General features: G+C 63.7%; 1 protein-coding gene across 1 annotated transcript; it reads right to left on the bottom strand.

Moving 5' to 3' along the window:
• Positions 1-6,805: 6,805 nt before the first annotated feature.
• Positions 6,806-20,869, bottom strand: ZNF469 (zinc finger protein 469). The gene is made up of 3 exons (XM_055553543.1): positions 20,808-20,869; positions 14,782-19,475; positions 6,806-14,250 (listed from the first exon to the last, which is right to left on the bottom strand). The coding sequence occupies exons 2-3, from the start codon at positions 19,346-19,348 to the stop codon at positions 7,973-7,975; spliced, it is 10,845 nt and encodes a 3,614-aa protein (XP_055409518.1). The 5' UTR covers positions 19,349-19,475; positions 20,808-20,869; the 3' UTR covers positions 6,806-7,972.
• Between the last annotated feature and the right edge of the window lie 3,743 nt (positions 20,870-24,612).

The following is a 24,612-nucleotide window of genomic DNA, read 5'->3' as shown; positions in this document are numbered from 1 at the left end:
TGTCAATGAGACAAGGGACTCCACCTTCTGGGTTTCCCATTGGGCCTGCTGCCTTCCCAAAGTGGGGAGCCTCTTTACAGGATGGGAACCTGGCAGTCAGGGGGATCCCTGGAAGAGGTGGCCATGAACTGGACCTCTGCCAGGTTTGAGGCTCCATGCACAGCAAGTGGCACCCAGGTTGCTACCACTGCTGGAGTGGCTGGAGGTCTGTGTGGAGGAGGGTTCTGAGGGTCAGCAAGAGCAGAAGAACCAGGACCAGTTAGTGATGCTGATCCCTGCGGGGGTGGGGGTGGGGCGCCCCTTGTGGCTCAGTGGTAAAGAGTCTGCCTGCAATGCAGGAGACACTGTTCGATCCCTCAATGGGGAAGATCCCCTGGAGGAGGGAATGGCAATCCACTCTAGTATTCTTGTCTAGAGAATCCCATGGTTAGAGGAGTCTGGCAGGCTACAGTCCACGGGGTTGCAGAGAGTCAGACATGACTGAGTACGCATGTTGAGGGTGAGGGGAGAGAGGGCTGGCAGCACTTCAGGCTACTTTAGGCTCCCGAGACCCCCATTGCCTAGGGACTTAGGGGCAGGGGCAGGTCAGAAACAGAACCTGCTGACCAGGACCCATTTCATAATTCTCAGGGCTCAGTGGAAAGAGAAAATGTGGAGCCCGTTGTTCAAAAATTAAACATTTTCAAGCAACCTCAGAGGAACCTTAAACCAAGGGTAGGGTTCCATGCACCTGTGCCGGTCACCTGCCTGTGAAACGCCATGACAGCCTTGACTCAGGCCCGCACTGGGGAACTTTGCTTCCATGCTCTGCCCCCTCTGTCTGCCTTGCAAGGGCTGTTATTCCCACTACTGCAAAGATAATGACACTGCAGGTTGCTCGTGACCAATGGCGGGGTCACTGGACCTCACTCAGACAGGCCATGACACCCTCCACAGAGCTCTATTGATCACGACAATAAACTGAGGAAAGAAGAACAAGGAATGCTGAAGAAAGGAAGGCCTGGCTTAGCACAGAGCAGGAGTCACCACCTTTGCCTGGGGAAGTCAAAGAAGGCTGACTGGAGGAGGCGTCATCTCTGTGGGGTCCAGCAGGAGTCCCTGCTCAGAGGGGAGAGGGGCTGCCGCGGGGTCCTACCGGCCACCTGCATTCCTTGTGGGAGTGTCACGTTTCACATCCAAACATCACTGGTGGAAGTCCACCTGGATGTTCGCAACACCCTTCCCTGGAGCTGGGAAGGGCTCGGCGTGGAGCTCAGCTGCCCCGACCACGGCCTGGCTGTTTCCTGCTTTGCTGGATTTCAAGTCCTAATAGCCTGGAGGCCCTGGAGAAGGTTCCAAGGGTATCTGGGCCCAGGAAAGGCTCCTGGGGACAGCTCTGGGTGCCCACACTAGGGCCATATCATTATCAGCATCACTAACCTTTCCCTGATCCTTTTTGGGGCTGGTTCATGGTCTCTCATGGCATCCTGTCCTAGCAACCCTCTGGTGGTCCCCTTGGCAGGAAGTGGCAGGGCTGGGCCTAGGATACAGCATCAAGGCTGTCGTGGTGATAATGACATTGAGGCTCAGAGTGGCCCTACAGCTCGGAAATGGTCATGATTCCTGTATCCCGGGCAGTCGCAGGGCAGAGCCCACGTTCTTAACCCTGGCTGGGCCCTGGGAGAACAAGGTTCAAATCTTGGCTCTGCCACATAGGAGGCCATGACCCTGAGCAAGTCCTTAAGCCATCAGGCTCTTGGTTTCCTCATCTGTCAGTGGGGTGGGCAGGACCCTCTAGTCTCGATGCTGCTGTGGCTCCGGGCTCACGTCTGCTCCACCTCTGCTTTGTGCGCGGTGGTCTGGGGGCCTGCTGATGGGCTTGCTCTGTGCTGCCCTGTCCCGGGGGACTGCCCGGGAGCGGGCAGTGGCTGTGGGTGGGGAGAGGGCTGATTGTGGCACTTCTCATATAGCAGGCTCTGTACTGGTTGTTAGGTGATGACCAAGGGAGACACAGAATGCTCTAGAAACTTAAGCTGGACACTGAAGGATGAAGATGACTCAGGAAAGAGTGGTGGGAGAAAGGCATTCTCAGCTTAGGGAGGAGCAGGAGCAAAGGCTCGGAAGGGCTGGACAGGCTGGGAGGAGTGTGTCCCTAGCCCAGGCCAGGTGAGGGGCTCTGCCTGCCAGGCTGCACCGGAAGTCCTCCTTCTGCCTCACTGTCCCCTCCAGTGTCCCTGACCGCACCTCCTGATAGCCCTGAGAGGCCCCTTGGGGACTCTGCCATCATCCCCACCCAGCTCCAAGCCTCCCTCACCCACCAGCCTGACTGCTGCTGGCCCCACAGCCACCCCTGCCGCCACTGCAGGCTGAAGCCAGTGGGACCTCCCCAAAGCAACTGCGATAATCTCAGCCCTCCCCCCTTAGTCCTCCTCTGAACCTCCCTGAACAGGTCCAGGCGTCCTGTGGCCCCACACGCTGTTCCTGCCACTAGACGCACCCTTCCCTCCCACTGCCCGCCCACTTTCCCTCTGTCGGGGAGGCTCTGATTGCTTCTGGCCTCTCTCTGGTCCAGCCTGCAGGGCCCAGGGTGCCTTTTCTGCAGTTCTCAGCACTCTGTTGCCTCACATGTGGGGTGAGGGCAGAGAGCTGCAGAGGGCTCCTCAGTGCCAGGCCTTGCGCCAAGCACTGTCTGAAGAAGGGACTCTTAGAATTCCTATTTGCCAGACAAGGAAACTGAGGCTCAGAGAAGTGAAGTCACCCCCACCCCACCTGCCACACAGCAGGTGAGCAGCAGAGCCTCCCTCGGAGATCCACAGCTGCTGCTCCAGCATGGCCCCTGGTGGCTGCCCTGTGGGGAAGGGGGCCCAGGACTTGCTCCCCCACCGCCCGTCAGCCCCAGGCCCTGGAGCCCTGGGCAGCCATGCCAGGGGCCCACGCCGACACTTGTCAACACTGGCTCTGTGAAGGGTTTAATTAACTTCTTGTTTCAAGGGGGGATAATGAGTTTTAAGCAACACGTGATACCACAAGGAGGTCACACAGCAGCGAGGATGTCAAAATAAATTAAGCTAGGGATCAGAGGCGGCCTGCAGTACGGGCAGGGGAGGAGCCGGGCGACACAAGGGACAGCTGGATGCCACCCTGAGTTGTCGGGGGCAGGCTGCTGCGGGGGGCTGGGCTGGCTCTGGCTTGGGGGATGGGCTCAGGTGTTCCCTGTCTGAGGGGAGCAGAGGGCGGGACTCAGCTGGTCCCCTCTGGGCTCAGCGAGACTCTCTGAAACAGCATCTTTAACAAGCCACGCCCTCTGAGGCCCCAGGACACATGGGTTCTGCCTGGACACTGTCCTGAGGGGTTAGTGACCCACCCCTTCGTGCAGCTGCCCAGGTGTGGCCTATTTACCAGCCTGGTGCAGACAGGAAATATTATCTGGACATTTCCGAAGGAAGAGAGTAGGGTTCAGGAAGCTCACACTTCCCCGTCCGCCCCTTCCTTCTCCCTCCCCCTTCCTCCCACTCCAGTACTGGCGGTACAACCGTGGACAGCACACAGAGTCCAGCGGCAGGGCAGCAGCCAGGATCAGTGAGTGGGCCGTGGGCAGCCCAGGGCAAACATGTCTCAGCCCTGCGGCCTCGGGCCTGGGCGCTGGGCTGCAGCTGTCATCCTAGCAGGTGGTTAGGAAGGCCGCAGACAGGAGGTGCCATCTGAGCAAAGCCCTGAAGGAGGAGAGGGAGGGAGCCAAGTGGACGGCGTGGGGAGAGGCTCTGGCCGGAGCCAGTAAGCCCCAGCACATAGCCCTCGGAGGGAGCCCGAGAGTCAGGGCTGGACGGGTTTCTGGTAACCGCTGCGCTCAGCGGGGACGGTGAGACCCCTGGCACTTGCCCTCCTGCCTGGGCCCAGCAATGTGCCTGAGTCTCTCATAGCTGAGACCTAGGTGTGTTCAGGCCCAGCTAAACCCAGGGAGGGCCCTGTCTGCATCCTCTCTCGGCCAGGGGCTCCACGGAGGAGGCCGGTGGCCTTGAGCTGCAGCCCACAAGGCCGGGCCATCTGGTCAGGGAGGCAGACATTGGCCCGTGGGAAGGGGCTGTGGCCTTGGGTGCCCAGGCCCAGGCAGGAAGGCTTGGCATGGCTGCTTCTGGGCAGTGGTCTTGCAGCCACAGCAGCGGGACACTGGGCCCGCTGGCCACCCACCAGACAGGCAGAGAAATGGGGTCTCACGGGGTGCAGCCTCAGGCTCAAGACTAGAGCCCACCGCAGCACATTTTCAGGTGACACGGACAGGACCCACGGCCTCCAGGTCCTATCCCCCCACGGTGGTGCTTGGAGGGATCCCGGTGACGCGGACCCGGCCCATCCCTGGTGGCCCTCTCTGTGGGACCCCAGATGTACGGATTCTTCTGTCTGTGTGAGCATGGCCTTCTACACCCTCTCCCTGGGAGGCTGGGTTCTCTGAGCCGTCTGCGGCCCCGAAGCCTAGGCAAGCCCATCCTAAGGACATTCTCCAGCCATTCCCAGTGGATATGCCCTCTGGCCGCCCAGGCAAGCCTCCCCCTTCACGGGGTCTGGGGACGGGGCCCAGGGATGGGGCCTGCTGCATGCTCCACCGCCGGCTCTTTCCCTCCTGCAGCCCTATCCCCCATGCCCAGGCAGACCCGCACGTGCTCCCCCATCTGTCCCCGCCACCTGCCCCTCCTCACCTGGCCCCAGGCACCATCTTCTCTCCGGCCCCGAGTCCGGACTGGCGGGGCTGTCACTGGGGTCAGCTGCGGGACCTGGTGGAGTGCAGTCGTCAGATGCAGCATTCACGTGACCTTGCTGCTGACCCTCAGGCTCCCCTGCTCCTTGGCCCCTGCCTGGCAGCTCTGGGGGTCCGGTAGTCTCGGGGTGAGGGGCGCTCTGGCTTCCTAGAGGGGGCGAGCCAGGCCGTTGAGGTCCAGGCAGAAGGGCCTGTGGGCCTGTGGGGGCCGGGATCTGCCTCCTCGGGTCCTCAGGGAGCCGTGGCCCCTGAACAGGGTCTGTGCCCACCAAATCCTCTCCCACTCTGTCCGGCCCACTCTCACAGCCCACACGGGGCCCTTCAGGATGCCCACCCTGGATCCCTCGCTTGGGCCAGTTCCCACAGATGTGCTCAGAATGAGTCAGGTGTGTGGTTGTGTGTGTGGATGCTTGTGTGTGTGGTGTGTGTGGTTATGTGTATGTATGTGGCTGTGTGTGTGGCTGTCTGTGGTTGTATGTGTGTGGCTATGTGTGTGGGTGCTTGTGTATGGTTGTGTGTGGTTGTGGGTGTGTGCTTGTATGTGTGGCTGTCTCTGGTTGTGTGTGTGGTGGTCTGTGTGGGTTCTTGTGTGTGGCTGTGTGTGTGGGTGCTTGTGTGTGGGGGTGCTTGTGTATGGTTGTGTGTGTGTGAGGTTGTATGCATGGCTGTCTGTGGTTGTGTGAGGCCTGGGAACAGTGCACCTGTGTGTGCTGTGAGCATATCTCAGCCCGTTGGTGAGGACGAGGGTGCCCCGCGTACCTGTGATGTGTGCGTGTGGTACCTGAGCTGCCCTGGCCCCGCTGAGCTGGCGAATGCTGCCACCTGCTGGCCAGGCTGCTGCTGTCCACATACTGGGGCTCGCAGCCCCGCCATGGGCTCAGCACCCAGGAGGGCAGGTTCACTCATGTCCTGCCCCTGAGACTAGAGCTGAGGGGTCCCTGATGTCGTGAGCCTCGGCACCCATGGGCACGTGACCATGCAGAGTGCCAGGCTCACCCCCTCCCCCGCCAATCACAGCCTGTGGCAGGGCCTGGACGCCTCATTGTGCTTCCAGGGACGTGGAGGCTGGCCCGAGGCTGACCGAGGCATGGCGAGCCGGGCAGGGGCACCCAGTGCTGCAGACCTGGCCGACCCCACAAGGTGTCCACCACCAAGTCCCAGGACGGTGTTTCTCAAGTGCAACTCTGAGCCGATTCCACCCACTGCAACCCCAACCCCCAGCTGGCACCCCTTGTCAGCTGCTGGTTTGTTCCGCAGCCCACAGTAGGTGTGTAAGTACCAGACAGAGGGAGGCAGCCTGCTGGGCAGGGGGCATCGATGGGAGGGGCTGAGACTGAGGGCAAGGACCTGGGCAGGGTGTCCCTGGTGGATGGAAGTGCGGGGCCAGGGCCTGGTGGGACAAGGGGAGTGGTGGGGTGGGTGGGGCTGTGGGCAAGGTGGTCCCTGCGCCATGTGCAGGACCTGTCTCCCTGTGGATGGTGTGGCTCCCCTCCCACTGTCCAGCAGGTGTGGTTGGGGGCCTGCTCTGAGAGAGGCACCCCCACTCTGCCCCCACCAAGCCCGGGCAGCTGTCAGGGGGCCGGACAGGGATCTGCTGCCCTCCAAGTACTTGTCCCTGACACAGGGGTCTCTGGAGGCATCTTCAGTACTTGGGGTCCCTAGGGGTCAGAGCCTGTAGTGGGGGAAGGTCTCTGGGTCTGGTGCCCCTGCTGTCTCTGCTGCCCTCCGATTCCCTAACCCAGAGGGGCCCGCAGCGCTGAGGTGTTCTCTTCGCCGGGTTAACAGGTCTGGGACCTGGTGGGACCGCTGCACTACCAGTAGGCTCTGCAGGGCCAGGTGACCCTGGGGCAGGACGAGGGTGGCAGCTCGGTGGGGCAGCAGGGTGGGGCTGGCGGGAGGACAGAGGCCACGGCGGAGGCGCCCTGTGACAACAGTGGGCATATATTTGACAGCACGGATTGCTACGGTTTTTACAGTACAACCTCAGAGCCCCCCGGGTTTATTCATCAGCACTAAAGAGGCACTCTGAGTGGCACACACACCTTCTACAAAAAAAGGCAGTTTGGGCTTGATTTGGTCTCTTTCAAAATATCAAAATTAGAACTTTTGACATACACACTGTACCTAAGGTTAAAATGAAGAAACAGAACAAAACAAACCACAAACCTCAGAGACACCTAAGGACAGAAGGTAGCCTCTCCCCACCTCCTGCCCCCGTGAAGACACGGTTCTGTAAAAAGGACATGTGTGCCGGCCCCTGGGTCGGGTCAGTGCATGAGCCGGCCTTGAGGGTCCCATCTGGCTGCTCCGACCTGACTGCGGGGCTGGAGCCGCACGCAGGCGGCTGGGAGCCAGTCAGGGCTTCTTGGGCCGCTGGTGCCTTGGGCAGCCTGCATGTCCCCTAGCACCTCTTGGTCCGACCCCATCCCCCAGGTAAAACAAATCAAGGAAGCCTATATTCACATTACATGAAAATAGCACCAGAAACTTCAGAGTAAAATTGCTCATACTTGCAGCAGAGAGCTCTGTGTAGGAGGCAGGCTCTAGAGAGGGCAACTGCGGAGGCTGGGGTGGAGGTGGTGGGGGTGGAGACGGAGGACCAGGGGTCAAGGTGCACTAGAAACCAGCTTTTCTGTCAGCAGCACGGACAGTGGCTGGCACAACCCTGTGGTCAGAGCCCTGTTGTGCTCTGTAGGGCTGGGCAGCTCAGAGATGGCTCTTTGGCCCCCATCTGATTTCTAGGGTTGCTTTGGAATTCCAGCAACAGCAGCAACAACTCTAAGATGGAGGCTGCCACCATCTGACTGGTGGCTGCCTCAACTTACTTCTTGTTAGATGACAAGGGTTGGGGGGCCCTGTGGAAACCTTCAAACCGAGGGGTTCTGTGGCATACTGGGCCTTAACTGTGGGGCAAATGGGGCGGTGGGGATGAGCCACTCTCTCCTTAACTTCTTGGTACTGGATAAACAGCTGCATGGCCTCAAAGAGGCTGCAGCTGGCCCAGCCCTCACCCTCACCTACCAGCTAGAAAGGGATTGCTGTCCACCCCAGGCTCTGCTCAAGGCATCAGAGTTGCAGCTCTAACACTAAAGTCTGAGCATTTTCATGGTGCATCAGATGAATTAAGATGTGGCCACCAGGCAACTCTCAGACGACTGGAGCTCCTCAAAAAAGACCAGGGTCCCCCATTTGCGAGTTCATCCCCAATCCCACTCCCAGGCACTTGCTGGCTCCTATAAATTACTCAGAAGAGTCCTTTTTCAAAGGGATCTTGAAACTGGTTAGTCTCTGACCGAACAGCTGGCTGAGGAGGTGGCTCTGGGACTCGGCTGTGCGGCAGGCCCGGGGGTTAGGGGGTTCTGCACTGTGGAGAGCCCCACCCTTCCTGGGGGGCCTGTGTAGAGGTCTTGTCTGGGGGAGGGCCTTGCTCAGCCCCTCCTTGTTGCATCTGAGGTCCCCGTGGGCATGGCTGGGCTCCCGCTTCTGCACCTCTGAGGGCTGAGGGAGCATCGAGCTGTTCTGGCTACTGGGCTTGGGCTTGGGCTTGGGCTTGGCGGGGATCACACGGCTGGGAGTTGCCTGCTTCCGGGGGGCCCGGGGGGGTTTGTCAGGGGCCGAGGGGCCTTTGCCCAGGCTCCCCACACCTTCGCTCCTGGCTGGCTCCGGGGCCCGGCCTTTTCTCTTCTTCTCACTGCTGTCTGCGTCCTCCCTGGGGCTCAGGCTCCCTCGCAGCCCCTGGCCACCAGCTTCCCTTGGCCCCTTGGGGTAGCCTTTGGCTAGGGCTCGAGGGAGGGCCTTGTCTGGGGCGGGGCCCTGGCCTGGGCAGTCGGGCTTGGCTGGGGTGGTGGCTGTCTCGCTTTGGAGCCGCCCACTGGCTGGCTGGGGCTGGCTGCCGCCCACTGCCTTGGTGCCCTGCCGGGGGCCTCCAGCACCCTGGAAGCCTGGCTTGGCTTTGAGGGCGGTGGGCTTCAGCCTCTCCTCAGTGCCACGGGGGAGTTCTCCGGGCACTGGGCTGGCTACCGCCTTCTTCAGTTGTCCTGGGATCTTGGGTGCTTTGTTGGGGGTGGATGAGCTTGACTTGTCCTTTGATAAACTCCCGCAGCCCCTAGGCTTGGGGGCACTGCCTCTGTGGGAGGGGCCCCCTGTTGCCCCTGCAGGCACCAAGAGACACGTGGACACCTGCTTCTCCTTCCAGAGCAGAGAGGGGGCTTCTGGGTGATGGTCAGGGGCACATTTTCCAGGTGCACTTGGGGTCCTGTGTTTCCCTGAGAGCGGGCCAGCTGCCCTCTTTTCCTCTACCTCTTGGTCTGCGGCCCCCAGCCGGGGTAGAGAGCCTCCCAGCGGGAAAGCCTGCTGGAGGAGGTGCTCAGGGCTGCCTGGGGAGGCTTCATCCTCGGAGCTCTCCAGGGCCTGGTCCGGCTTGTGGCCATCTTTGCCACCAGCCGAGGCCGCTGGAAAAGGAGACAAGGATGGGGGCAGGAGCTCCTGGTGGCCTAGAGGGTCTATGGGCCTCTCTGGGGTCCCGAGCTGCCCGGCGGTGGTGCTGGGAGCTGCCTCTGGGCAGGGCTGGAGCAGGGCTGGGAGGGACCCCTCACTCGGGGTGGGGCTGCTGCCCTGGGACAGAGGCCCGTCCGCGCTGGACCTGGCGGGGCTGCCGGGAGCGGCCACCCTGCGCCGTTTGCTAGGCAGCGTGCCCTCTCGGGCAGAAGCCTTCCGCCCGGGGGCGCCGGGCCTCCTCACGCCGCGGAATGTGAAGGGCTGCTGCCCCTTCCTCCGGTGTTTGTCCATGTGCCGGTCGAACTGCTCCTTTTTGGCGAAGGTGTAGTTGCAGGAGCTGCAGACGAAGGACCGCTTGCTGATGTGCGTGACGTTGGCGCAGAGCTCGCAGGCGTACAGCGGCGTGTGCGCCAGCTCCAGCTCCCCGCTCAGCCCGTGCTCACCGCCCAGGTGCGCGCGCAGCTCCTGGTGCTCCGGGTAGACGCGCGGGCACTGCGGGCACAGGTAGACGCGCTGCGGGCTGTGCACCGCCAGGTGGCGCTGCAGCTTGAAGGGCTTGGGGAACCGCTTCCCGCAGTGGTGGCAGTCGCGGGCCGGATCCTTGCAGTCCTGGTGCACCGGGACGGCCGGGAGCGGGGGCTCGCCGTGGGGATGGGCCTCGGGGGACGCGCCGCCGGCTGGGGCGGGGCGCGCGCAGGCGGACGGGCTGCCCTGAGCCGAGGCGCCGACTGCGTCGCAGCCGCGACTGCGGGCCTGGGGCCTCGGCCGCTCCCTAGGGAACGCCTTACCGGCTCCCGCGTCCGGCCCCGACGCCTCTGCGCAGCCTCCGCCTGCCTTGCCGGCGACGGAACGCTTGCCTCGGTGGGATCTGGAGGCCTGCCCCGCGATGCCGCTCAGGAAGTGCGTGACCACGCCGCCGCCCTCCCAGCATGCGGGCAGGTCCCCCAGTGACCGCCGCGCCTGCCCCTTGCGGGCGAAGCGCACGGCGTGTTCCCGCAGGTGCTCGTTGTACATCCAGACGTCGGCCACCTCCCGCAGGCACATGCCGCAGGCCCACAGCCCCGCCTTGCTCTGCACGTGCTTCTCCAGCAGGTGCTCCCGGAGCAGCTCCCGGGAGCCGAACCTGCGCTCCACGCACATGTAGCAGGTGGGGGGAGGGGAGGGGCTGTGGGCCAGCTTGTGCAGGTCCAGCTCGCCCAGGCCGTGGAAGCGCTGGAAACACACCCTGCACTTGTAGGACGCTCTCCTGGCCTTGGCATGCTGGCCTTCGCCTGCGGCCCTTCTTGCCCCGTCCGCCTCCTCCGTCCTGCTTCGTGGGCCCTGGGAACCTGCCGTAGCCTTGACATCCAAGAAGCTGGTGCTGGGGAGACCCACAGGGTCTTCACAGGCTCCCAGGAAGCTCAGGTCCTGTATCTCCAGTTTGGTGCTGAGCGTCTCCAGGTCCGCGGCACTCCTGGGCACCCCGCCGTCGTAGTGCTCTCGCTCCAGGTTGGGGGGCTCAGGGCTCGCATCTCCTAGAGAAGAGGTGACCTCATCCTCGGGGGCCTGAAGCTCCAGGCCTCGCCAAGCTGCTGGGACCATGTGTAGCTTGGGGATGTTTTCCGATGGATGGTCCTCGGCGCAGCAGGGCTTCGTCTCCAGGTGGGGCTCTAGGGCCCACAGGCTGGGGCCTGGGGCCCAGGGGTCAATGCCCGGAACCTTGCTGTTGAGGAAGCCCTCCAGGAGGAAGGACTCGGGCAGATCGGTGGCCTCATCACCCCATGGGTCCTCATGGGACAGGCAGAGCGAGCCAGAGTCGCTGAGGTCTGTGGGCAGGCGGGCAGAGGGCAGAGTGACACTGCCCCCTACCTGGCCACTGGGCTCCACCCGGGGTGGGGGCTTCGATTTTTTACAGCGCTTCCCATAGACACGGGGGTTCTTCTTCCGAGCCAAGCGGTCTCCCAGGGGGAAGAGCTGGGAGAAAGAGGCCTCATCATCCAACAAGCTCAGAGGGTCCCCGCACTCCGGGCTGGGAGGTTTAGGGGCCATGCCCTCCTGCTCTGGAACCCCCTCTGCTGGGCTGTGCGGGGGGGCCTGGGAGCAAGGACTGCTGATGGTGCCACCTGCTTCAGAACCACGAGTCTCAGGGGGGCCCCGGGGGAGCCCGTGCTCCTCCCAGACACTGTGCCCCGATCTGCTGTCAGCCTCTCTGCTGTCCCCTGCAGGCTTAGCCCCAGTCACCCTCAGTGGCTCTTCACAGATGCCAGATGTCTTGGTCTCTCTGGGTCCCCCACACCCTCTTGCCAGGGCTGCCTTCTGCTCCCCTGGCCCTTCCCCTGGAGGTGCTCCCTCCACCATCCTTGGACAGGCCACCCAGTCCCCAGGTGGCTTCTGTGCGGGTGTCTCCTCCGGGTCCGTGGCTGCAGGAGGCAACTGCGTGGCCTTGGTCTCTTGCTCTGTCTTGGGTGAGAGGCGGCAGCAGTTGGCAGCAGAGGTGGATGGACTCCAGCAGCTTCTGTCTGGAGTCACATTGGCAGGGGCCTGGGGATTGCTCTCCTCCCGGAACCTTCTCGCTCTGGGCTTCCTCGCTTTCTTGTTAGATTTCCCCTCTGACTCGCTGGGGAAATCTGTGGGTGGTCTGCCGCGCCTCTGGCCCCCGCCTTTCTCTGCCTGTTTGGGTCGGAGTTCTTCCCTCTCGAGCCGGTCCTGTTTCCTGGGCTCTGCAGGCTTCACGTCCACTCCTTGCCTGATTGTATCTGGGGTGTGTGGCTCCCAGCGTGGGGGACAGCCTGGAGCTCCCAGAAGGCTGAGCCCCTGCCTGAGCCCCTTGGATGTCTCGGGACCCAGGGCATCCTCAGGAGGTGTAGAGCCACAGATAGGGGGCGGCTCCCCGGCCTGGCTGGGGTCTCCCACCAAGCGCCCAGGTTCCTCCTTCCCCAGAGCTCTGCGACTCTTCTTCCCGGGGCGGTGGCACATCTGGGGAGCAGGTGGGGGCGCTGGGCTTGGCTGGGATGTAGCACCCTTGTGCAGCCCATGCTTCCTAGCTCGGTGGCGGCTCAGGCCTGGCCCGGAGCGGAAGGAAGCTGAGCAGACCTCGCAGGTCACCGGCCACCCACTGGGGGCTCCGCCCCTCCAGTGGCCATTCTCGGTGAACACCGGCTTCTTTTTAAAGCCACGAGGCTTCTGTCTGAGGTCCTGGGGACTGAGGGCATCTGCCTGGGGTCTCTGGTGGAGGGCACTTTGGGGGAAGTGGGCTCTGGAGTCGCTGGTTGTGCTGCCTGGGCAGAGCTCTGTGGGAGGGCACATCACTGGCACACCCCTGGCGCCAGCCTCGGACGCCTTAGTAATGGCAGGGGGCCCGGCCCCAGGCGTCTCCAGGCTCTCCTGTCCTTGGAGGCTAGCCAGAGCCTTGCCTTCTTGGCAAGTGTGGGGATCTGGCCACATGGCCCCCAGTGTGGAAGGGTCAATGGGCACAGTGGTGACACCCTGGCCTTCCCTGTTGCCTAGGGGTTCGGAGGAGGAGCCTGTGGGCACCCCATCTGGGTGCATGATGGGCAGAACTCCCCTGGGGTCTGGCCATTCAGCCCTGGGACCTCTGAGTGCCCCCAGGCCATCTGTGGTGGGGATGCTGGGCAGGGCAGCAGCCTTGACAGTCACTCCCGGGGTGCTGACTGTCATTGGGTGGGGAGGGGTGGCATGGGCAGGGGAGTCCCTTGGCCTCTCTTTTCTGGAAGCTTCTAGGGTTTTTGACACATGACCTCCAGGGCGGGCCCCTCTGTGGGCGGCACTGACAACACTGACGAAGCTGGGCTCCTTGGGAGGGTCTTCCAGGGGGCTGCCGTCCTCCAGGAGAGGGTGGTGAGCCGGGCTTTCCTTGAGGCCACGGTGGCTTGTCTTCAAAGAGGGGGACACTGCCAGGGGTGCTGCAGTGCATGTGGTTGCTGGGCTGCGCTCGGCCCCTTCTGGAGGTGTCCAGGTGGGAGAGGAGGCCGACAGAAGCTGAGAGCTGGCAGTGCCCCTGTGGGATGGAGATGCTGGGAGCAGTTGCCCGAGCTCCCCTGAAGGTGCCGCGGGAGGGCCTTCCTGGTGTAGGGGCTTGAGGCCACGGGGATCGGAGGGGGCTGCAGAGGTGGACGAGGGGGTGCGGCTGGCCAGATCCCTGGTGGGGGGCTCTGGGCTTTCCCCAGAGAACAGCAGATGCTTCCTAAGGCCTGGGCCAGCTGCCACCGCCTCCAGAGTCCAGTCCCGGGGCCTGTCTGGGGTGTGGGCTGCCACCAAGGCTGGGACTGAAGAGTCTGCTTTAGAGGAGGTAGGGCTTGGGATGGCCTGTGCCTTGTTGCAAAGGCCCATGGCTGCCCTGCTTCCCTGGAGCTGTGCCCCCAGCTGGTCTGCAGCCCCGACCAGCCCAGCTGGTGTGGTTTCAGGGTCGGCACTGGCTGTGGTGCAGCTGTCCGGTCCCCCTGGCCTCCCTCGGTCGCCTGGCTGCAGGTGTCCGGCTTTGGCTTGGCCCCTGGGCTTCCTGGCCTGGCCGTGTGTGCCTGCATGTCCATCTTCATCTGGCTTCAGCTGATGTCTGGCCACAGTGGTCATCTGCATGTCTCCCAGGGAGCCCAGGGCAGGGCTGTGGGCCACTGTCTCTCCTTCCTTGCCATCGTCTCCCACATCTGAGGGGTTGCTGTGCAGAGGGCTCTGGGCATCAGCAGTGGGGGTCACTCTTGAGCCCCGGGCATCATCTCCCTTCTCAGCCGCTCTGGCCACCAGGAGCTGCAGCTGATGAAGTGGGCTGGAGGCTGGTTTCTGGAGCCTCCCGCCTGGGCTGGGGTTGGGTATGGAGGCACAACTCGGAGAGACTCCCACTGGCACAAACTCCTCCTTGCCCTCAGGGACAGGGCCCGCCTTGACAGCGGGCAGGAGCTCTGTTCCTCCTGGCTCACCTGTGCTGCTCACAGAGTGTCCCCTGGGGGCACTGCTATGAATGGCGGCAGAAGGTGGGGTGGCGCCCAGAGGCAGAAGCTCAGCACCCCGAAATGCCAAGCCAGGGGCTAGATGGGCAGTGGGGCTGCTGAATGCCTCCAGCTCCAGAGGATCTTGACAGGGCCCAGGTGCTTTCTGGGGTCCCGGGGAAACCCCCCCTCTTGGTGGGCGGGGAAGGAGCAGCGGGAGGCCTTGGCTATGTTGTGTTCCCGGGACTCCGTGACCCTTAGGAAGCGAAGGTTCCAGGCTTGGGCTGCACTTTGCTAAACTCCCCACATCTGACATGGGGTCCGGTACACAGATTTCCTGGTGGGCCCTTTGGCCCCCTTCAGCCCTGGGGAGCCTTGTCTTCGGGACTCTGGCTTTCTGCACTGATTGGAAACTGAGGCTGGCCCCCATGGGGCTGGAAGGACCCCGAGGAACCACGTCCTTGTGGGTGCTGGGGACCAAGGGTGAGGGCCACTCCTCCTGGGGGCTCGCCAGGGCATCCCCTGTGGTGTCCACCCCCTCCCCGTGTGGACTTGGATCCCGGGGAACAGTGTTGCTGGCCCTGCATGGCTCTCCCGGGGCCCCCTGTGGGCCTCTGCTCTGCAGCTGACTCTCCAGTTCCGTGACCAGCCGTTTGATTTCCAGCTCCTCCTCAGACAGGTCGCCGGTACTGGCAGTGCTACACTCGACAGCCCTGGTGGGCAGAGCGCTGAGGCTGGCAGCCACGGGCCCTTCAGTGGGACGCTGCTGACTGAAAGTCTTCTCCGCCGAGAGGCCGGGAAAAAGGCCTGGGTGGCCAGGCGGCACTGGGGACACTTCCTCCAGCAGGGACCAGCCCCTTTCAGGCAGAAACAAGGGGTACGGTGGGTCTAGCTGGGGTTTCCTCAGGGGAAGAGCAGCACACGCACGCAGTGCAGGGGTGTCCCCGCGCCCAGAGAGGCTGCCATAGGGCGGCGGGTTGAAGTTGTCCCTGGGCATCCCCAAGGGGAGGGGCGTGGGCTCCAAGGCCAGTGCCGATTGGCCTCTGCCTGGGTCTGTGATGCCTGTGTAGGGCGGGCTCCTGGGTGGCTTTGGCTCTGGGGAACTGGCATCGTGGTCATCCTGGTGGAGGTGTGCCCTAATGGCTAGTGGGCTGTCTGGGGCTGAGGACCGGGAGCCCAGGTCTTCGTGGAAACAGCCGGCCAGGTCTTTGGGTCCAAGGAGCAGCTCACTGTGAGGGCTGCTGTAGGGCTGAGGCCCCTTTCTGGCAGCTGGAGCCTCCATGGACTCTCCAAGACCAGGGGTCTTCACAAAGAGGGTGCTGGGGTCCAAGTGGACCATATGGACAGCGTTAGCAACAGGCACCAGTGATTCTCCGGATGGAGAGGCAGGCGAGTCCTCTCTGTCCTGGGAGGCGACTGGCTCCAAGCACCGACGTGCACCCAATGTGGGTGAGCTTGCGAGGGGCAGCCCTGCGTCCTCCCCATGGAGCTGCGGTCGCTCTGGGGCTGAGGGGCAGGGGCCACCTCCCCTGCAGGGAGCTGGAGAGGAGCCTGGAGCCTCCTTGTGAAGTTCCGTGGCATCAGGGGGAAGGCCGTCAGTGATTTCAGGGGTCTCAGTGTCTTGAGGGAAGCCTGGAGGCGGATGGCTCTCCTCTAGGGTCTTGGTGCCGATGAGATCCCGCAGGAGATGCTGGGGCCCCTTCTCCTCCAGGTCCACTCCAGCCTCTGGGCCGTGCAATGGGCCCTGGGCCCCGGGACTCTGGCTGGGGCCTGGCCCAGGCCGGCCCGGCTCCTCGGGGCCCAGGTAGCCCCTGGACCTTGCAGCCTCCTGCTTCACCACCTTCCTGGGTTTCTGCTGCTGCCCATCCTCTCTGAGGCCTGGGGTCAAGTCCACTTCCTTCCTCTTCTCGCCCCGGCGCCATCGCCGGCCGCTGGGGCGGGGCCGGCCTCTGAAGCGGGAGCCGGGGGCCCGTGGTCTGTCCTCCTCCTCAGACTCGGAGGCAGCGCAGTCGCAATGCTGGGGCCCGCCGTCTGCGGCGCCTGGGGCCGGGCCTCGCCCGCCCGCCCGGTTCTTCTGCTGCACGATCTTGTGGATGAGCTCCTTGCTCCAGGTGCCGCCCCGTGCCCGCCTCCGCCTGCAGTCCTGGCCAGGGGACAGTCGGAGGCGCCGGGAGCTTCTGGTCTCCACCAGCGGGGCCCGGCCCCCGGGGTCTGTGTGGCTCTTGGGGGCCTGGGTTCTGAGATCCCGCGGATGGGCCTCAGCCCGGCCTTTCCTCCGTGGCCTCAGGCGGGTGGCCCTGGAGCCCCTGCCAGGCCTCTTGGTGGTGTTAACCGTGTCCAGCTCTTTCCGGAACAACTTGAACCGCTTTCCTCTCCTCTGCTGGCCAGCCAGGCTGGCCCCATCTGTCTCTGCAGGTGCTGGGCCCAGGGAGCGGGTTTTGGGCCTGGGGCCGGCCGGGTTGCCCCCATCCCCGGGCTGGCGGGGCTGGGTCTCCAGCGGGACATCCACTGCTGGGGGCGGGGCTGGGGCTGGGGCTTTGTTCTCTGGTGTCGCCCCCAGCCTGGCCTTGGGCGTCTGCCCGGCAGCGGGGCCCTTGGGGCCGGAAGGTTCCTCGTCGGTGAAGACGTCAATGAAGCTGCTGTCGATCTCGGGGTTGTCAGACTGGTACTCCAGGCCGTTGAGCGCCTCCGTGATGAGGCTGTCCAGCTTGGCAGCGTCCTCCAGGTCCAGGTCCCCTGTGGGGAGTGGGAAGGGGGTGGCGGTGGGGCCAGGCAGGAAGCTCGTCCTCAGGGGGTCATCTCTGCCATCGGGCCGGAGGTCTCCACCCAGCAGGAAGGGAGCTGTCCTGGTGTGGCTGAGCGGGCTCGGGGTCCTGCCAGCTGGCACTCTGTGGGGCGCAGGGAGCCCCGGGGGCTGCTGGTGGCTGTCCTGGGCCCTGGCTGGCAGCAGGCCGCAGAACTGCCGGTGGCCCAGGAAGGCGGCCAGGCTGCTGTAGTTCCGGTCACACTGCCTGCAGGTGAGCAGCACGTCCAGCTGGTCCAGGCTGGCGCTGCTGAGGGGGAAGTGGTGGGCGGAGTAGGGGGGTGGCCCCTGAGGGAAGCCCTCCAGGCCCGCACTGCCCGCCTGGAGCCCCGAGCTGGGGAACGGGGTCTCCTCCAGCCCCTCTGTGGGGAAAGGGAAGGTCTTGGCTGGCTCTGGCTGGTAGTGGATGGGGAGGCTGTGCGAGGGCTCAGGGGACGGGAAGGGGCTGCCAGCTTCCTGAGGGTGAGGGGCTGGGTGGAAGAAGGCAGAGGGCACGAGCGGCCCGGGCACCTGGCTCTCGTCTGAGCTGGGGTTGGCTGGGCTGCTGGACAGTGGGGAGAGTGACGAGCAGGTGCTGCTGGCCGTGTGGGTGGCTGGCGAGGGCAGGGGGGACTCACTGGGGGAGGCTCCCACCACCCTGGGCGGGGGCAGGCCAGGGGGTCCCCGGGGTGAGGCCTGGGGCTGGGCTGCCCCAAAGAACAGGGGCTGGGCTCCTGGGTCCTTCAGCCCGTTGTAGGCAAACAGGCCAGGAGAGCCACTGCCGTGCTGGCCCGGGCTGTTTCTCAGGACGGCCAGCTTCTCACCCGGCCCGGGTGTCTTGCCCACAGCACCCAGGGCTCCCTGGCTGCCCCCCTGCCACTCAGGGGCCCCTGGGGGGAAGGGCAGCCGGTTCAGCATCTCCATTTGGTGGGGGCCGGGCCCGGTGGCTGGGAGAACCTGGGGCCAAGGCAGTGGGGGGCTCTGGGGCAGGCTGAGCCGCTGGCCTGGGCTGGGCTGGGCTTCGAAGAACGTGGTGGCTGGGGGACCCAGGGGAGGCGGAGGGTAAGGGGCTGGGGTGGGGTCCCACAGCGGGGGCAGTCTGGCGGTGGGGGGCCCTGAGGCGGCCAGCTCTGTGTCCCGAGGCCCTGGGCTGGTGCCCACCCCGCTGGCTCCAGGGCTTCCATAGGCCTGCCCGGGAAACTGCCTCTGGGACAGGGAGTTTGGGGGCCCCCTGGGGCTCCCCAGCCCTTCGTGGGCCGAAGGAGGTCTCTCAGGGAGCACTTTGGTCATGTTCTCGTGCAAACCATCCTGGAAGGTGGCTGTGCTCTCCGAGAAGGGCTTGGGGGCTGGGGGAGCAGCACTAGGGGGAGGGGGCGCACCGCCAAGGTTGCTGGGGGCCTCGAGGCCGCCGGGTCGGCTGGAGTAGCAGGGCGGGGGCGGGGGGGCCGGGCGGGCAGCCAGGGGGCAGGCCGGGCCCGTGCCCACCGCCTCCGGCCACGCCCCCCGAGGCTGGTGGAAGGCGAGCACCAGCGCCCGTTCGGGGTACTTGGGCCCGGCTGTGTCCTCCGGGAAGGGTCTCCGGCCAGCCCCGTGCAGCTCCGGGAAGGGGTACTGAAAGGCCGCCACCCCGGGGCTGCCGCCTTCGGGAAAGGGCTCCGGCTCAGTTGGGGGGACCCCAAAACTAGCACCTGGGAAGCTGTTCTCAGCTGGGGGAGGCCAGGCATCAGCCCCACTGGCCTGGAATTCCAGGTAGGAGGCTGGCCGACAGGGGCTGGTGCCCCTGCTCTGGGGGGCCCTGAGGGGCGGGGGCCCGGGGGTGGCACTCGGTGAGGTATAGTTGGTGGAGGTAAAGCTGGAGGGGGTCTCCTGGAAGCACTTTTGGAAGCTGAGCTCCTCCGGGGCAGGGGAGGCCTCGGCCCTGGGATGGCCGGGCCTGAGACCGGCTCTGGTCCCTTGGCTTGGGGGCGCTTCTGCGTCTAGGGGCCGGAGGGCCTCGGGCTGCAGGCTCTCAGGGGTCTTCCCATCCAGGGCGGGTTTGGGCCTTGTGCTGGCGATGCTCAGACTGTAGAGCTGCTGAGGGCTGCCGGCCACCCTGCTTGCCCGCCGGACACGAGCCTGCATGAGGTTGCTTCCCGCTGGGGTTTGGGGGCTGCTGCCCTTGCTGGGGACGCTGCTCAGGGCCTGTGCTCTGGGGAGAGGGGCCTCGGTCACCCCTTTCCCAGCCTGCTGCGCCTGGGTCTTGGGGTCGTCCATGGTCTGGGCCCTGCTCCCCATGGCCTTGGTGGTCCTGTTGGCCAGGGCACTGATCTCTCCGGGGGGCCGCAGGGGGCCCCCCGTGCCACTGGCCGCCGGGCAGGGCTGCAGATCTCCGGTCATGGTTGGGGGTGGTGCTCCGAGGGGCTGCTCCCCAGGCATGGCCCCTCTGTCCTGGGCGCTAGGAGGATGCTGTGGTCCGAGGAGGGCCGCAGAAAGCGGGCTGGGCAGCCATCCTGGCCCCTCGAGGAGCCCTGGAGAAGCCTGCTTGCATGGTCCTGACTGGAGTCTGCAAGGAAAGGACAGAGTAAGTGGGGGACAGTGGGCTCTGTGGCTCCCGTGGTGGTGTGGCAGGCTGGAGCAGAAGTGGTGGGCACACAGCCTTCCTTTTTAGGGGTGGCGGCTTGGCTCTGATGGTCCCTAAAGAGATGAGGGAAAATGAGCTCCTGCTAGACTGAGGAGAGGGCTTAGTGGGTGGCGGTGGGCTGGAGGTGGGGAGGAAGAAGGAAAAGAGAGCGAATGCTGCTGGGGGCCGGAGGTGTGGGAAGACCCTGGCCACCCCCGAGCAGCCCTGATGGGCGCCAGCCGGGCCCTGAGCATGAAGGCCCCATGTGGCACATGGCTCCCAGACCTGCAGAGGCTCCATGATGGGGGTAATGGGCACCGGATGGCAGGGCAGACAGCCAGGAAGGACAGAGGGCACATCTGGCCGAGGCTCCCACCCGCAGCCCCTGCAGCGGACACCCAGCCTCCGGAAGGTGATGGCTCCTTTTCCTGGGCCCTGAGTTGACCTGCTGTTTGGGGCAAACGTGTCTGCCGTGTACTCATGACCCTCACGTGAAGCTCAGCGTGAGGTACCAAGAGACACTTGGAAATTATGAGTTTAATCCACAGGCCTCTGGAGAAAAGCCCCACCCCAAACACTGAGCTTCTGGAGTGCAGGGAGACGCTGTGTGAGGGGAGCCCCAGGCCTCCTTCTTGTCTCTGTGACCCCATGACCCCACTCCCACCCCAGTGGCTCTGGGTGTCTCATTCTCAGAGGAAGCCTGGGGCTGGCTGGTCGCCTCACTTATTTCCTTGGCTTTCTTGGGGCAGTCCAGGGAGGTCAGCCGCCAGCTCTGAGGTCAGGGTAGGGACTCCTCGACTCAGGGGGTATGGTCTGGGTGCTGGACAGCAGAGGGCATCATGTCGCCCACCCTGTCCCTTCCCCAGCCAGGCCAGTCCTGCCTACTGGGGAGGTCCTCCCTCCAAGGTGGAGGCCTCCCCCCTGCTGTGGGCTGCATTGCCCCAGGTGAGTCCTCAGCTCCCCTTCCAAGGGCTCCAAGGGCTGAGAGCCCTTGGGGGCAGGGCTTCTGGGTGCCGTGTGCTGAACAGATAATGATGGCAGAACAGAGCCCTGAGGTCCCGTGGGCCCTGCTGTGGGCCAGGGCACGGAGTGCTTCCCATCACTCCTCTTATCCTCTCAGTGGCTCGAGAGGTCAGAGCATTATCATCACCCCTGAGTTATGGGTGAGATGCACTGCCCGAGTAAGTGAGCAAGATGAAGGAGACGGGGCAGTGAGGCAGGTGGGGGCCGGGCCGGGCAGCTCCGGTGTCCACACTGGCCATCCCCTCTACATACCTGGAAGTCGGCCTTCAGCTGGGTTGCTGCACAGCTTCCTTGTTGGTGGGGATTTCTTGGCTGCAAAGAAAATGGGGAGGATGTCAGCATCGCTCTGGTGCTTGGCTGGGGACTGAGAGCCCCAGGGGAAGCTGGCCAGGGAGCATGGAGCCTGCAGAGCCTCTGGAAAGCCGCTGAGGGCAGGGCCGTGGGGAGCTGGGTGAGCTCGGGGGACCCCGAGCCCTGGTGGGGCAGGGGCGGGGCTAGGCTGCAGGGCCGGGGTCAGCTGGTGGCCTTCGCACTGGGTTAAGAGTGATTTTACATTTCTTGTCGTGGTATTTCATGTGCATAGATCACAGGTTCCTGTGGTTCGAGAGTCTGAAGTGAGAGGTCTCCACAATGCCCCCATCTCCACCCCCAGCCCACGGACGCTCTTTCCCTGCCTTGCTGGGTCAGCACAGGAAGCAGCTTCTTGTGTTTCTTTCCAGAGTTTCTTGATGCAAATACCAGCAAATGTAAATAAATATTTCCATCTCCCCCCTTTCTTCAACAAGAGATAGTCCACTGCACGCACTGTGCCTCCCTTTTTGCATTTAACAGTGAACCTTGGTGGTACCTCCACAGCACCCCATAGAGCAACTCCTGGCTGATATCTGTCTATCCACCTTTCCACCAACACACGGCTATAGAACATTCTGCGAAACAGCTACGCCTACACCCAGACCCTTCTGGGTGGACGGATGCTGGGTTGCCCTCTCTGGGCCTTTGTAAGTAGTAAAGCAATGAACACGTGTAAGGAAACCAGCAGAACAAACCCAAAGAAGAAACAGCACGGTCAAGGGCAAACGCACTTGTGATCTAAAGACACTGTCAGGTAACCACTGTTGTGGTTTCAACATCTGGCCACAAATGCTTTGATCCTTCTCCCTCCAAAAGGTGGAGCCCAAGTCCCTCCCCTTCAACAGGGGCTGGGCGTGGCGACTGGCGGCTGATGAAAAGAATACCTGCCCAAATTCCAGACCCACAGAAACCCTTCGATTTCAAGCTGCTGTCTGTCACTCAGCATTGGGGAACTACTAGGACAACTCTTGGTGGTTGTGCCAACTCGCATCCCCCCCGAGATGTGGAGATTTCTGGCATCACAGGGCGGAAAGCGTGCTCCTGCCTGGAGTGGGGCAGGCCAAGTCCTGGGGAGGGCCTACAGGAGGCAGAGATCTTCCCTGCAGCTTCCCATTCACTCACTCACTCACTCACTGATTCATTCAGTCACTCCTTCATTCATTCATTCACTCACTCCTTCATTCATTCACTCACTCCTTCATTCATTCACTCACTCCTTCATTCATTCAGAGATCAGACACTAGGTCAGGCGTCTGTCACACGGTGGTGAGTGACTGACTCTGCTGTGAAACATCAACAGGTACCACAGATGAGGAAACTGAGGCTCAGAGAGGTCATGTGACTTATCGAAGTCACACAGCATGCAGTGAACATGGGGCGGTGCGAGGCAGGCCTCCGGGGACTGTGCTTGCCCTGTGCAGGACCGAGTAGCTCTGCACTTCGGCCCCACCTCAGGGCCCTTCTCTTCCTGAGGTGGCCCTGACTCCACGTGTGGACCTGTGGGCAGAGCTAATGGGCCCCATATTCTGCCTTCAGCACTCAGGGCACCCCAGACTGGCTGCCCCTTCAAGGATTTGACGGCCCGTCCTGGGTGCTCAGACAGTGGGGCAGGCAGGGGGCAGCGCATGCCCGGTCTTGGGTTCCCATCCCTGCCCAGGCTCTTGGCAAAGCCCCCTGGTTCTGGCTGGTGTGGGTTTCAGCAGGCCTGGGGCTCCTTTGAAGTGGGGAGATCCAATCCCCCAGACCCTGGCCTGCCCCCGGGAACTCCAGGAGTGCAGGCATCTCCTTTTCACTCAGAAACACCACCTGGCCCCAGCCTCTGGGTAACTCAAGCCCACAGTGGTGCTGGCTGGCTCCAGCTGGGTGTGGGTGGCAGCTCCTGGTGAGGGGTGTCCCGCTGCAAGCCTGGGCCCTGCCCTCCAGTACCCCCTCTCCATGGACCCCAGACCCCAGCAGGGAGTCCAGGCTCTGCTCCTGACCCTCTGCCCTCAGCTCTCCTTTCAACCTGCCCCGTTTTAGCTGTGGCCTCTTGTCCTTGATCTGGGCCCTCCTGTCCACTCCTGCCCACTCCCCCAGACCCTCTCAGGCCTTTGTCTAAGCAGTGCCCCTGCCCAGATGCCCCTGCTTCCTCCCCCACCCTCCCAATTCCTACTCACTTCTAAAGGGAGACCATTGGCAGGGGGGTCAGCTGGGCCTGGACTTGAATCCTGGCTCTAGCACTTCTGGCTATAAAATGGGGTGATCACAGCTCTGGCCTCAAAGGCTTGTGGCTGGGAGGCTGGACAGAACCGTACACACTAAGCCCGCAGACGCTGGCTCTGAATGAAGTCACTGCTCCTCCAGGCTCCTCTCCAGCATGCCTCTTCCAAGAATTGCCCTTTCAGTTATGTGTGTGTCCACCGGTAAAGCAGGAATGATCTTGGGAGCCCTCGCTGGGGGGCTGTCCCCCAACACCGGGTGTTTGGGCAGCTCAGCACAGATGACCCTGCTGGGTCAGAGCTCTGCGCCCCAGCTCCCCTCCCTGCCCCAGCCTCCCTGGGCCCTCCGGCCTCAGTTTCGAGGGGCTGGGGCTGCTGACCTCTCAGGCCGCCCGGGCTCCCATCTTCTGTGACTCGGGACCTTTGGCCGGCAGTAGACCTGGCTGTGGCCCTGTGGTCTCCTCGGTCTCTCTGCTGCCGACCTGCCCAGAGGTGGGCATGTTTAACTCCCCTGTTAGGATGTTTCTCTTGTCGGGGTGGGGCTTCACCTTCTAAACAGGCAGGAACCCAGCCTCTTCTGGTTTCTACCTGTGAGGGGCAAGGCCCACGGTGAGGTGGGGTAGAGGCATCTGCCCTTTCGTCCCCTTGTCCTGTCCTGGCTGGGTCCCTGGCCCCCAGTGCCCTTGGGAAGTGGTCAGCATTGGATGAGTTGTGAGGGTAGGCTGCACACTTGCTCCATCCAGGCCTTGGCCTGGCGGTGCCTGTGTGTGGTCTCTGCCGGCCGGGCACTGGGTGACTGGACAGGCATGGGGAGCAGGTGTGGGCGGGGCAGGCTGGGCAGCTGTCCCCCTCTCCTGCATCATCTGTCCCTCTCTGAGGAGCTGGCAGCTTTAGGGATGGTGCAGAGGCAACGGCAATGACCGCAGAGGACCGTGTGGACACCGCCTTGACCTCATGGCCGCCCTTTGTGGCCAGTGCTTACTCTTGTTACAGGTGGGAACAGAGGTTTGCAGAGGGGGGTCAGTCCCCATGTGGTGAGGGCAGCACAGTGTGACGCCTTTCGGGACGGAGCTTGCAGCGGCCAGTTGTGACCAGGGCAGAGGGAGGGAGCGGGGTCTGGCTGAGGGTAGCGGGCACAGGGGTCTGAGAAGCCCCTCCGAGGAGGTGACCCTCGGCCATGCGTGGCCAGGCGGTGGGTAAGGGTCCTTCAGGTATGGCGTGGGGGATGGGTCCCCCAGCTGGGAGGCACGGTGGGGCTGGGGTGGCGAGCAGGCTGGCGAGGGGGCAGCCAGTGGGGGTCTTACTGGCGGATCATGGATGCCGTGGACATACACCCCCTAGGCAACCCCCTTTCCTAGACACCGATCAGTAGGCAAGATGTAGGCGCTGCTAGGTGGACCAGGCTGTGATGGGCAGCCAGGGTCCAGCCTGACCAGGTGTGGACAGGGAAACTGAGGCTCCCAGGAGACTGGGCTGTCTAAGGCAGAGCCTGGAGTAGGACCCTGCCC

This window comes from Bubalus kerabau, chromosome 17 (genome assembly GCF_029407905.1).
Source record: "Bubalus kerabau isolate K-KA32 ecotype Philippines breed swamp buffalo chromosome 17, PCC_UOA_SB_1v2, whole genome shotgun sequence".
Taxonomy (NCBI): Eukaryota; Metazoa; Chordata; class Mammalia; order Artiodactyla; family Bovidae; genus Bubalus; species Bubalus kerabau.
The sequence above is the reverse complement of the archived record's forward strand: the minus strand, read 5'-3'. Positions and strand labels throughout refer to the sequence as shown.